The 13,791-nt window shown below is 39.0% G+C and overlaps 1 protein-coding gene across 2 annotated transcripts in view; it reads left to right on the forward strand.

Annotated features, from left to right (window-relative positions):
• Positions 1-1,773: 1,773 nt before the first annotated feature.
• LOC105477560 (guanylate cyclase activator 1C) overlaps positions 1,774-13,791 on the forward strand; it is a 49,469-nt gene continuing 37,451 nt past the window's right edge. The window contains exon 1 of one of the 2 annotated variants that reach the window (XM_071090511.1): positions 1,774-3,500. In XM_071090511.1, coding sequence (XP_070946612.1) covers positions 3,297-3,500 — 204 coding nt within the window. In that variant the 5' untranslated portion in view covers positions 1,774-3,296. The remainder of the gene's footprint in view (positions 3,501-13,791) is intronic. The other variant, XM_011734122.2, reaches the window with a different exon arrangement.

The raw sequence follows: 13,791 nt of genomic DNA on the forward strand, positions 1-13,791 counted from the left end.
GAATTATTCATTGATAATCAGTTATTTCCTATGTCTTACCATACCTTACTGCATATTAAATTCTTATTTGTAATTGAGCCTAGTTAAAAAAAGAATCTATTTATTTTTCATTGAGTGCTTCATCTTTTCTCATGTCAGATTCATGTTGTTTTTGGTAGGGCTACTTAATAATTTTATTTTTCAAAATTTTTTGTGTATTTTTTTATGCTTGATTCTCAGAATTACATTTTGTAGCCACCACTACCCCTCAAATTCTATTTATATTTTTTAGATGGGGGTTTGTGGTGATAATACAGATTAATATGGAGAGAACTGATATGTTTTTAATATTAAGTCTTTCTACCCAAGACCAAGATATGCCTTTGCATATCCTCAAGTCTCCATTGGAACCCTATACTACCATTTTAAAATTTTCTTCAAATACATCTTGCACATTCCTAGTTATATTTATTGCAGTTAGATTTATTTTTTAGCCTATCATAAATGGAGGCTTTTTCCCATTATCTTATGACTGGCTAATGTTCTATACAGCAAGACTCCTGATTTTTGGACTTCAATACTGTATTCAATATTAGAATTCTTATTTTACAAATAACCTTAAAGTTTTTTTCTGCATCAGCAAATGATCATTATGCAGGTTTTCTTTTTGTTTCTTTTTTCTTTTTCTTTTTTTTTTTTTTTTTTTGAGACAGAGTTTCACTCCTGTTGCCCAGATTGGAGTACAATGGCACGATCTCCGCTCACTGCAACCTCCGTCTCCCGGGTTCAAGCGATTCTCCTGCCTCAGCCTCCTGAGTAGCTGGGATTACAGGTGCCACACCACCATGCCTGACTAATTGTGTATTTTTAGTAGAGACTGGGTTTTGCCATGTTGGTCAGGCTGGTATCGAACTCCCAACCTCAGGTGATCCACCTACCTCAGCCTCCCAAAGTGCAGGGATTACAGGCGTGAGCCACTGTACTTGGCCAATTTTCTTTAAAGTACATTTATATGAAGAAACAGTTTCTGGATCTCAGGTCCTTATATTCTTGATCCATCCAAAGTTTTCCTTCCTCAAAGGATTTTCTTGCCTCCTTGAAAACTTTTACTACCTTCCTCTGCCATCGTCTGTACCATTTTTTCTTTAATTTAAAAATTAGTGATTAATAAATGTTAATGGTGATAAGAAGTCAGTGCCTCTGAGCATCCTCTGGCAGACATTTAGAAAGAATCTTAAAGGGGACTTCCCCAAAGAATGCTTTTTGAAAATTCTAGCAGGATATTTCTCTCATTCCAAGCTGAATAATCTCGAGGCTGAGTCCTCACTGTCTCCCCTTTGTCCTTTTTGCTGTCTAAAAAAGAATATCATTCACTCTAATGGTTTCAGGTAATTCTTTCAAATTGGTATGATAAGTTTCACATTCTATGACCTTATTTTCACCTTTTTTTTTTTTTTTTTTTTTTTTTTAGACAGAGTCTCACTGTCACCCAGGCTGGAGTGCAATGGCACAATCTCAGCTCACTTGCATCCTCTGCCTCCAGGGTTCAAATGATTCTCTTGCCTCAGTCTCCTGAGTAGCTGGGATTACAGGCATGCGCCACCATGCCCGGCTAATTTTTGTATTTTTAGTAGAAATGGGATTTCACCAGGTTGCCCAAGCTGGTCTTGAACTCCTGACCTCAAGGGATCCACCTACCTTGGCCTCCCAAAGTGCTGAGATCACAGGCATGAGCCACTGTGCCCAGCCCTATTATTTAATTGTGACATCAAAATGTCCCATTGAGAGTCTACATTGATATGTTTGAAACAAAATTAACCATATTCACCATAACCACCACCACTTCTGGTCAACGCAATTCATTTAGGCCCCGATGGCTCCTTCTTAGGAATCAAGGATTTTATAATAAACAGGTAGTCAGGACTAAGGAATAGGGACAAAGACAGAAACCAGATGTATGAACTGGGCCAAAATGGAAATAAAAGAAAGAATTGAGTGAGGTTAGAAAAGGAGAACTGTAGACCAGGCACTGTGACTCACACCTGTAATTCCAGCACTTTGGGAGGTCAAGGTGGATCACAAGGTCAGAAGATCGAGATCATCCTAGCTAACACGGTGAAACCCCATCTCTACTAAAAATACAAAAAATTAGCCTGGCATGGTGGCGGGCGCCTGTAGTCCCAGCTACTCAGGAGGCTGAGGAAGGAGAATGGCATGAACCTGGGAGGCGGAGCTTGCAGTGACCTGAGATCGCGCCACTGTACTCCAGCCTGAGCGACACAGCAAGACTCCATCTCAAAAAAAACCAACAACAACAACAACAACAAAAAAAACACACAAAAAAACAAGGAACTATAGTTCAGGAGTAACAGAATTATATTCCACCTGGGGTTATCTTGTTCTAAGTATGGTTGGTAGCAAAATGGGTTGAGGACCACACAAAGCATTCATTTCCACTAATGGACCTTGGATACAGTTCTTAGGTCCATTGACCCTGTTCTTAAATTCATTGGCAAATGGGGCTTGGTTAGGACAAGATTAGCCAGATTAGAAAACTGGAGTGAGATAAAGCTCGCAGGCCAATGGCATGTGTAGATACTTGAGAGACCAGAAAAAGGTAAGAACAGAGGGTAGGGGAGAGAAGGGAAGACCAACACCAGAAGACACAGCCCAATATGTTCCTTTATCTGACTGCTACATCTAAAGTTCTTCTGACTACTATTTGATTCTCTCTACCTATTTTTCTCTCTTAGACTTCTTTTTTAATAATACTCAATGTATGATTTTTTCATGTAAAAATGTTATCTAAATTTATCTTCACAATACTCAGGTATGAAAAGGCAGATACTTTTATTCCTATTTCACAGATGAGGAAACAGACAAGAATGTGAGTAATGTTTCAATGTAGTTAATAAGTGGTAGAACAAAGCATAGAATCTAGGCTCCCTGATTGCACCTCAAAGTTCCTGCCATTAGACCCACTGTACCACTCCATAATATAGGCAAAATTGATGGCTAACAATATAACAAGGGTCACCCTCTCTAAAATATTGCCTCTTCCCTTCCCAAAAAACTATGTCTCTGCATGACTGTAAGCATGTTAGTTACCAACTGCCAAGTGACCTTGGTTTTAAAACTGGGCAGATGAGTTAATCTCACTGGCTTTCTATTCTTATTTAGCTTGTTGCTGTAAGAGGTTTAGAGTAGCTTTCTGAGGGCATATGTTAGCCTTCAGTTTTAGTGAGGAGTAAGGGACTAAATCCAGTGAAAACTTACGTGAAAACAACCTGAGGAAAAGCTGTAGACTGTGAGTCAAGATGGGGAATGGCAAATCTATAGCTGGTGATCAGAGAGCAGTTCCTACACAAGGGACCCATGTGTGGTACAGAACATTTATGACGGAATATCCATCCGGCCTGCAAACGCTACATGAATTTAAGACGCTTTTGGGTCTGCAAGGTCTGAATCAGAAGGCCAATAAACATGTTGATCAAGTTTATAATACCTTTGACACGAACAAGGTAAGGTCTTTTACTTTTCATTTCATTGGAAAATGCTACGGTTCTGCGCTCTTTCCTTTTTTTCCCTATAAGATAGCCTTAAGTAAAATGTGTGCATCCCACTGAATAGAGAGTTCTTCAGACAACTCACAGCTTGTAGGTAAGTGAGTCATTAAACACTTTTAGTACTGACGGCATGAAAATAATTGGGAACTAGCCTCTCCCACCCTAGGAAGTGTTCTGCATGTAGGGGGTTATTTTAAAGCCAAATTAAATCTCGGCATGGAACTCTAATGCTATCATTTAAATAAATCTAATAAGTACAGATTGATTTACAAAGACTGTTTTCGAAGTATTTAATGCATTGGTGACATTTTATAGAAAAGCGAATTACAGGACTCTGCTTTTAAAAGTGATTGCATCTAGATTGGCAGATATAATCAATACAAATTAGCCAACATGTTGTCTGTACTCAAATCAAAAGTTAGAATGCTTCATATTACTTTTTTCCCCATAGTTGACCAATTTAGTTTGAGGAAAATGGAAACTTAACAGTTTTAAATTCAGACAAATTTTTGTTTCTAAAGATGGTTACTCAACTATTGTCTTGAATTTACTCATTTCTGAGGAGCCGTAGTGCATTTAATTTCATTTCTTGAAAAAATAGAGAAAAGAAAAGAAGATATGGAATTGAAAAAAAAAAAAAAAAAAAGAGAGAGAGACAAAAAAGCAACAACCTGAAATATCAGGCTCAGGTTCTGCCTGCTTTTACTTGTTTATTTTGGTTATTTTACTGTGGATTTGTATATTTCAAAATGTGTAGATGTTGATTCGAATAAAAAGGAACAGAGAAAATACTTATAGAAAAGAAATGACTTTAGAAGGCCATCCAATTGATAATAGAAGAGAAAGAAGGGGAAGTAAATTGAATAAAATTTTTAAAAAACTGGTTGTTCCATAGGATGTTTAGAATTTAGCACAGTCCTTTAAACCAAGAAGCAGGTGACTTAAAAGGAGATATCAGGCAGGAACTTGGGAAAATTAAACCTGTGCAAAATTAACAGCTATTTTAATCCTTGTAGCAATGTCAGGAACAGATTTCTTTAGGACATTATGGTATGGTCTTTTGTGCTTTGTTACCAAACATAGTTAAGCACTGCCTGTTTAGCATGACAGTGCTTTCCTCCTCATAAATTTTACTTAGTGTCGATGCAAGCAAAAGGCAATCTTCAAGGAGCTGACAAATCAATGGGAAAATATGGCAGATTCCGCTTTTGTTATTAATCCTGAAATGTGTTCCGGATACTATAAGCATGCTGCCATGTTGTCTTTATTTGCCTCTGCCTGTGTATGTGTCTCTCAGCTCTCAATCTCACTTCTCTCTTTCTTTCGCTCTGTCATTCTCTGTGCTTCACTCTTTGTATGGCTGCTATAAGCAGCCCAATATCAAGATGAAAGTCTGTTGCTCTAGACAGCAGCTTCTTAGGCTCTGAGTACTCCTGAGAGGTTAGAAAATGAGCTATCATAGAGTTTTACTCCAAAGGCATTGATGTCATATCCCATGTCAGCAGTTTGGTTGCCAGCCCAGTATTTGTGAACATTGTACATGTCAGGGGTTCACATGCAAGAACAGGAACATGCGGAAAGGAGTGCTGGGTGGAAGCAAGGATCTGCTGCCAGATGAAGCAAACTGGCAAGGAAGCAGGGGCAATGTCCAGACAGGTGTGTGTGTCCTCAGTGTGAGAGCCCACTCAGTGTCCACCACAGGAATGGCGCGACCCATCCTGGGAGCTTAATTTAGATGGCTTGGAAGTTCTGCTGCTATTCCTCAAAGACATTTTATGTTTGCTTAGGAAGGAAGTGAGCCGAAGCAGTAATGACAAATGCCACAAAAGGTGTGGGGAATCTCAACATAAAATCAGGTGGTAAAATGACAAGAGTAAGGATTGTTCATTATCAAGTGATACTAAGAAATGATGTGCCATTATGCACAGAAAAAGTCATATATTAGATGAATTGATAAAACTAGCATCTGTCCAGAACTCCCAAAGATTTACTGTTTCTATGCAACTTCTCTGCAGTTTTCTTTTTTTCTTTGTGATTTTATAAGTTTGACTTTATTTTTAAAATTTTATTTTTAAAATGAATTTTGTGTATGTCTAAGGTATACAACATGATGTTATGGGATACATATGCATAGGAAAAAATGTTACTGTGCTGAAGCAAATTAACATATCCATCATCTCACAGAGTTGCCCATTTTTTTTTGGTCTTTGTGGCAAGAGCAGTAAAATCTACTCATTTAGCATGAGTTGCATATAAGTACAATTTTGTTACTGTAGTCCTCGTGGTGTGTAATGAATCTCCAGACTTGTTCCTCCTACATATCTGCTACTTTTATCCTCTGACCTACATCTCCCCATTTCCTCTTCTCCCACCCCACTCCTCGTAACCACTCTATTTGATTTTTTTTAGATTCCACATGTAAATGAGATCATGCAATATTTTTCTTTTTCTTTTATGTGCTATAGATGGAAATTATTTAAAAATGCATGTCATACTTTTCTACCTCCTCAAAGTGCTGGAAAGCACTTTCTTGATATATCAGGGTCATTATTATGAACAGCAGTTGTTACATTCTGTGTAATACCGTGGGACACCCATTCCCATTGAAGTTTCTGGAGCTGTTTCCTAATGTTAAAAACCCTGAAAATTTGTGCTTTTATCATTGTGTTTGCTTTTTCTTGTTGTTCTGTCTTTTCTCCTCCTGTCAAACTAACATTTCACAGCTTTCTTATTGTTATAATATTCATGAGCTTTTGATTTTTAATGTGCCGTTTCTAACCTGGCTTTGGATTGTATTCAAGCTAAGCAACCCTATTAGGATAGTGCTTAAAATAAAAGTAAATACATTCTGAGATTTAGAGCACAAAATTTATAATAATATTTTTTAGCTAATCACACAGCATGGTGGGTTTCTCCTTGGCATTCAATAACAATAACACTTTCTGAGTTCAAGGATGTGGGGAAAAGAGAGACCTTACACACTGTTGGTGGGAATGTAAACTAGTACAGCTATTATGGAAAACAGTATGCAGGTTCCTCACAAAATTAAAAATAGAACTACCATAGGAACCAGAAATCTCACTTCTGGGTATATATCCAAAGGAAATGAAATCAATACGTTGAAAGGTTATCTGCACTCCCATGTTTGTTGCAGCACTATTCACAACCGGCAAAATATGGAATCAACCCAAGTATTATCCATCAGCAAATGGATGGATTAAGAAACTGTGCTGTGTATATGCAATGGAATACTATTCAGCCTTAAAAAACAAGGAAATCCTGTCATTTCCACAACATAGATGAACGTGGAGGACATTATGCTTGGTGAAATAAGCCAGACACAGAAAGACAAGTAAGGCGTAATCAACCTCACTGATACGTGAAGCCTAAGAAAGTCAAGCTCATAGAAGCAAAGAGTAGAATGGCTGTTGCCAAAGACTGCCAAAGGGGTTGATGGGGCAGAGGAGTAATAGGGAGATGTTTGTCAAAGGGTAGAAAATTTTAGTTATGCAGGATGAGTAAGTTCTGGGCATCTTGTACAGCATGGTGACTACAGTTAATAAAATATTTCATACTTGAAAATTGCTAAGAAAATCTTAGATGTTCTCACCACAAAAAAGATAAGTATGTGATAAGGTGATGGATATGGTAATTAGCTTCATTTAATCATTTCACATTGTATACACGTATAAAAATAACATATTGTATACCATAAATATATATAATTTTTGTCAACTATTCCTTAATAAAGCTGGAAGACAAAACCCACTTTTTGAGTGGTTATGATGTGCCTGACACTGTTCTAGGTGCACTGAACCATCAACCATGGAGGGATGAACACATTCAACCATCACAATGGTAATGGAACCTATTTTATAGTAATGGCCATGGCCTTGGACCCTCAGACCTTTGGGTCTTTAGAATTCAAATTGTGCTTGCCCTGGGTCCATGCTGCCAGGGCTTAGACTACTGCCAGTGATTGAGTGCAACAAAAATACTAAGGCTGGGTTATTCCTAACAGACAAGAGAGTCCTCTGTCTACAGGCTTTGTCTCAGGGATTCCCTGGCAGCTTTGCTGGACCTTGGGTTGCAGGAATGCTTAGGACATTTCTACCAACCTTCCTTCCCTCTCTTCTTCACCTGGATCAGATTAACATCATGGTCTGACAGCTGGCTCAGCTGTTACAGACTCCCTCCCTGTTTCCTTCCACACATGCATTTCTCCAAGTAAAATACTTAAACTGAGTTGAATAGGTCTACTATCCTATTAATAAGACTCTCAGAAAAAGAGGCCAGAGAAAATAGAAGATTATGACAAAAGAAATCAGAAAAAATGGCCACTGCAGTGGCTCATGCCTGTAATCCCAGCACTTTGGGAGGTTGAGGCAGGCAAATCACTTGAGGTCAGGAGTTCAAGACCAGCCTGGCCAACATGATGAAACCCCATCTCTATTAAAAACACAAAAATTAGCTGGGTGTGGTGGGGTGCACCTGTAATCCCAGCTGCTTGGGAGGGTGAGGCAGGAGAATTGCTTGAACCTGGGAGGTGGAGGTCACAGTGAGTAGAGATTGCACCCTTGTACTCCAGCCTGGGTGACAGAGTGAGACTCTGTCTCAGGAAAAAATTTTAAAAAAAAGGAAAAACCAGAATTTCCCAGATCTATTAGACACAACTTTCACAAGGCCCAGCACAATGTGCAGAAAGACATCAACATACAGCATGTTCTGAGAAATTTTATAAGAAGGGTAAAGAGAAAATCCTAAAGTCTTCAAGAAAGGAAAGAAAACAGAAATAGAAACCAAAATAGCATTGAGCTTCTTAACACCAACACCAGAAGCTAAAAGTGGAAAAAAAAAACCTTCCAAAATTCTGAGAGGAAATTACCGAGCCAAATCAAACATGAAGAGAGAATAAAGACATGCAAAGACTAGAAAATTTATTTCACACTTACTTTTTTTTAAGGAAGCTCTGGAGTAGGTCTCCATCAAAAATGAGGGTTTATTTATCTGTTCTCACTGCTATAAAGAACTGAGAGTGGGTAATTTATAAAGAAAAGAGGTTTAATTGGCTTACAGTTCTGCAGGCTGCACAGGATACATGGCTGGGGAGGCCTCAGGAAACTTACAATCATGATAGAAGGGTGAAGCACATCTTTACATGGTGGCAGGAGAGAGAGGATGGAGGGGAAAGTGCTACACACTTTTAAACAACCAGATCTCGTGAGAATTCACTCACTATTGCGAGAACAGCAAGGGGAAAACTGCCCCATGATCCAATCACCTCCCACCAGGTCCCTCCCACAACATTGTAATTGAAGATTACAATTCAACATGAGATTTGGGTGGGGACACAGAGCCAAACCATATCAGAGGACATATATCAACAAACAAGGAAAGAGGAATCCAACGTAGGAAATCAGGTAAGGGCAGTCTCAGGATCATAGAACAGGAAAGTCCAGATCAACAGCTATATGCCGAAAACCCATTCAGCTGCTAATCCCAATTGAGAAGGAAAAAGGGGGACCCTGGGAGGAAGACCTTAAAAAATGACATTGATGAATCAGCTACTATGTTTGTGGATTTCAAAAGCAATATTAAATTGTTAATAGATATTTAACAAATCTGATGCTGCATTTGACTAACAATAACAAGGCTAAGTACAAGAAAAACTACCAAAATTTAAAATGAAATACCTTAAACATGTTTATTATGAAAATTTTCCACATACAAAAGTAGAATAGCTCTCATAGACCCATCACTCAGCTTTAGCAATTATAAAAATTTTGCCATTTTTGTTTCATTTGTCCTCCTACATGTTTTCTGTTTTTTTAAAAAGAAAAAATATTCCGACATTATGTAATCTGTCCTAAAAATATTTATTATTCATCTATACCAATAAGGACATTTTTAAAACATAAGTACTATGCCATTAGCATACCTAAAAATAACAGTAATTCTATCTTAAACTTTAAATTGACAAATAATAATGGTATATATTTATGGGGTATATGCTATAGTATGATATACGGTTGACCCTTGAACAACACAGGTTTGAACTGTAAGGGTCCACTTACAGATTTTCTTCCTTCTCTGTCACCCCTGAGACGGCAAAACCAACCCTTCCTCTTCCTCCTCCTCAGCCTACTCAAAAGTGAAGATATCCTGATGAGGATGAAAACCTTTATCATATTCCACTTCTACTTAAAGAAGAGTAAATGTATTTTCCTTATTATTTTCTTCATAACATTTTATTTTCTCTAGCTTTATTGTAAGAATACATTACACAGTACACATAACATAGAAACTAAGTGTTAATCAACTGTTTCTGTTAGAGGTAAGGCTTCCAAGCAATAGCAGGCTATTAGTAGTTAATACATTGTGTAATGATTAACTCAAGCTAATTAAAATATCCAGCATCTCACATACTTATCATTTCTTTGTGGTGAGAACACTTAAAATCTACTCTCTCAGTGATTTTGAAATACACATTATTATTAACTAATAATTGCTAATACCATCTCCTACCCAGTCTATGGACAAATTTTCCTGATTATTTCAATCATACACTTTTTTTTTTAGATTCTTGATTTGAGCTAGGATCCAAACAAGGTGCTCATGTTGCAATTGTGATTATGACTCTCAAGTCTTCATTTTTTTTCTACAATAATTCTCTAATCATCTTCCCTTTTCAAGCCGATGATTTGTTAGGGAAAGTGAGTCATTGGTTCTGTAGAAGATCCCGCATTCTAAATGTATCTGATTGTCCTCTTGTTGTGTCATCTAACTTGCTTTTTGTTCTTCATATTACCTATAAACTAGTATTTAGCTGTAGAAACTTAAATAGATTCAGGTTTGTTTGGAAAGAATACTTCACAGGCACATAATTATTGATTGTCTTTAGTGAATTGTCTGCTAGGTTCAGGTGATGTCAGGCTGATTACAATGAGGCAATTACTAACTCCATGTAAAACAAGGAAGTCAATAATTTTGGTATGCCACAGCTATGCAGAGAACAAAATGTACCATAGGCTGGGCACGGTGGCTCACACCTGTAATCCCAACACTCTTGAAAGGCCAAGAAGGCTTGAGTGCAGGAGTTCGAGACCAGCATGGCCAACATAGCACAACCTTGTCTCTAAAAAAATACAAAAAAATGTAGCTGGGCACACTGGCTCACACCTATAGTCCCAGATACTCAGGAGGCTGAGGTGGGAGGATTGCTTAAGTCCAGAGGGGTTGAGGCTGTGGTGAGCAGTGATTGCACCACTGCACTCTAGCCTGGGTGATAGAGACCCTGTTTCAAAAAACAAATTACCACAATCATTAAAATGAAACTCTGACTTTTAGATTAACTACAATTAAGGGAATCTGGTGGGAGAACAATAGTGTGCTGGTGAATGCTTCGTTAGCTCAGAGGGTTCAAGGGCAGGTAACTCTGGTGACATTTGCTGATTTCCATAGAGTAAATACTCGCGCGGTGGCCAATTTTCAAGCTAATGACTGTTTAATACTTGGCTTATACAATTTAACAATCAGCTCACTCTGGCAGATGAAATACGCTCCAGCACATCATTGGGTTATATGAGGGTCATAAAATTAAATACTTCTCTTTTAGTATAACAGGAAGCCAATGTCTAAAATTAATAAATCAAGATATAAGAATAAGCATCTTAATTACAAACATTGAGTAAAGACTAGGAAAAACCCCACAAGTTCAGTGTTTTTAATTATAAGCCTTTTAGTTGTATTTCATTTTAAATATGTACATGTTCTATGTACATGCTTAAAAACAGGATTCTTTAAAAATTTAAAGATAGCACAGAAGACAGCAAATCTGAGTAGGTGAGGGCAGTGATGGAAACTGCTCCTCTCAAAATTAAGATCTGTCTGTGGGAAAGACTTGGCAACACAAGTTCTTTAGTTTCTACAACTGGGAATCGTCCATTCCATTATGAAAATTCTACTGACTTGAAAGCCAGTGTCCTAGACTGGTGCAAACGTGTCAAAACATAAAGTCTCCATGATGAGTCCAAAATGAAAGTATGTGGCTCCGTGGTCAGTGTTACACCTAAATCAGGTGAGATGATGGGACTTGAAGTTAGGTGGGCTCCAAAGACCAGCCACAGCAACCACCACTGCCAACGCAAAACCTGTTGACAGCCTGGTGAGCCTTTGAGGGCCAGGTGCGGTACAGCACAGATACAACAGAAACTGTAGATTTTTGTGGCTGGCCATTGGTTCCTTATAGGCAGTGAAAGTGGGGCAGGGGCTGCACTATTCTCACCTAAGCATCTATAGGCTTCACCTGGAGATTGATACCAAGCACCCAGTTCTTGGGAAAGCACTTGCTGTTCTGGGAATGCACCTGCACTCTGGCTCTGCTCCTAGGGAGTGCACAAAGTGGAACTTGCTTCTGCTCTGCTGACATCCATGCAGAGGCTGAGGATGAAGGAGCACCTGGCCCTGCCACTCATCCTGCACTCTGCACTTTAGGCATGCTGCCTTCTTTCTCACCCTCCGTTTACTCCTCTCCAAGTCTCCTTTCTCTTTTGAAGGGCAAGTGGTGCATCAGTTCATCCTCATGAAACAACAGTACAGAAATATGAAGAATAAGAGGATTATTGACCCGCTGAAATCCCACATTTCCCCAGAACGGGCACCTATTATAGCATGATGGCAGACAGGAGACAGCAAACATATTTACCGAGTGATTACATAAAATGATAGGGAGATGTGCTGAACCCCTGTTAACCTTCATAAGGAAGGCACCAGGTTAAAGAGGCCAAACAAGCTGCCCAGAGCCAGCAAATGAGACATGGGGTTTCATTAGGGTCTTATATACAAGAGAGAGAGCCCGGTGGCAGGGGCTGGACAACATAACTGCATGGCCCAGTGGTGGCAGGCTGGTTAGGAAAACTGCAGTCGCTTCCCAACAGCATGCAGTTGCTATAATGTTTTCAGTTCAGATCCTCCCCTTAATGACCTCCACCTGGCAACCTTCATTTAACCTAAAACTCCTGGCCTCAATCACCTGTGACCCATGTTCCACAGGACGGGACAGGGGCTTAGATGTTCCTCATAGACAAGAAACAAATCTCCGGGTTGGCCACTCCCGATTCTCTAGCTTAGAATACATTCAGGTGCATCTGCCAGACAGGGGTATCCTCACGTTTCTCTGAAATTATTCCTACCAGGTGTGTTTACCCTGCAGGAAACAACTGAAGTAGCCTCAGTTTTACATATGCACTTCTTTCCTTTCCATTCCTCTCTTTCCCTCCTTTTTTCCCCCATATGTATTCCAAAGGAGGCCACCATATCTTCCAAACTCTAAGTTAGTGCTTAATTGGAGTAATTATCTCAAGAAGTTGTTTAAAATATATTTATTTTCTTTACATGTTTATTTTTTATTTGGATTTCTTGTTTTGTCCACAGAATTTATATGCTTATTTTAAATTTGGGTTATCATTATTTAATTAAAAATTTTTTGCCATAAGTTATTGGGGTACAGGTGGAGTGACCTGGATGAGATTGGAGACTATTATTCTGAGGGAAGTAATCAGGAATGGAAAACTAAACATCGTATGTTCTCAGTAATATGTGGGAGCTAAGCTATGAGGACGCAAAGACATAAGAATCATACAATGGACTTTGGGGACACGTGGGGAAAAGTGAGAGGGGGGGCGAGGGATGGAAGACTTAAATGCATTTCTTATTTGTGTATCTGCTAAGAATTTCAGCTTCTGTACTCAGGCATTCAAGAAATGTTACTTTAGTTTTCTACTAAATTTGTATTTTGAGTCCTCCTTTACGAAGGAGGGCTCTCCCGCCACTCTCCAGGATTGCATGTAAACCCCAAATGTGCATCCAAACCTCAAGGTGTTGGGGGAGAATCTGTCTACACCAGTATTTGTGGAGATAGTCCCCCTCTGTATCTCCTGATTCATGCAGAGGGCTGTTGTTTCTTCACAGCTATGCCTCCTAAGCCAGATTCTCTCTTAGCTCCTTTATACTCCAAGGCCTCTTAGTCTGGGTCAGGCTTCTCTGGCCAAATACACCTACAGCCTTTTCTCACCATCTACGCTAGGTGCAGGGGAACTTGGTGTATCTCTACCCAGGAGGTGAATCACAGGTGCTTCTGCTCTTACAACTGCCAAACGTGGTGTTTCTATTATCTGTCATCCAACCATTCTTGGCTCTCACATATCAGTGCCTCCCTCCCCCTCAATATCTGGCAACTCTCTCTTCC

The sequence above is a fragment of the Macaca nemestrina genome, chromosome 2, assembly GCF_043159975.1.
Source record: "Macaca nemestrina isolate mMacNem1 chromosome 2, mMacNem.hap1, whole genome shotgun sequence".
NCBI lineage: Eukaryota > Metazoa > Chordata > Mammalia > Primates > Cercopithecidae > Macaca > Macaca nemestrina.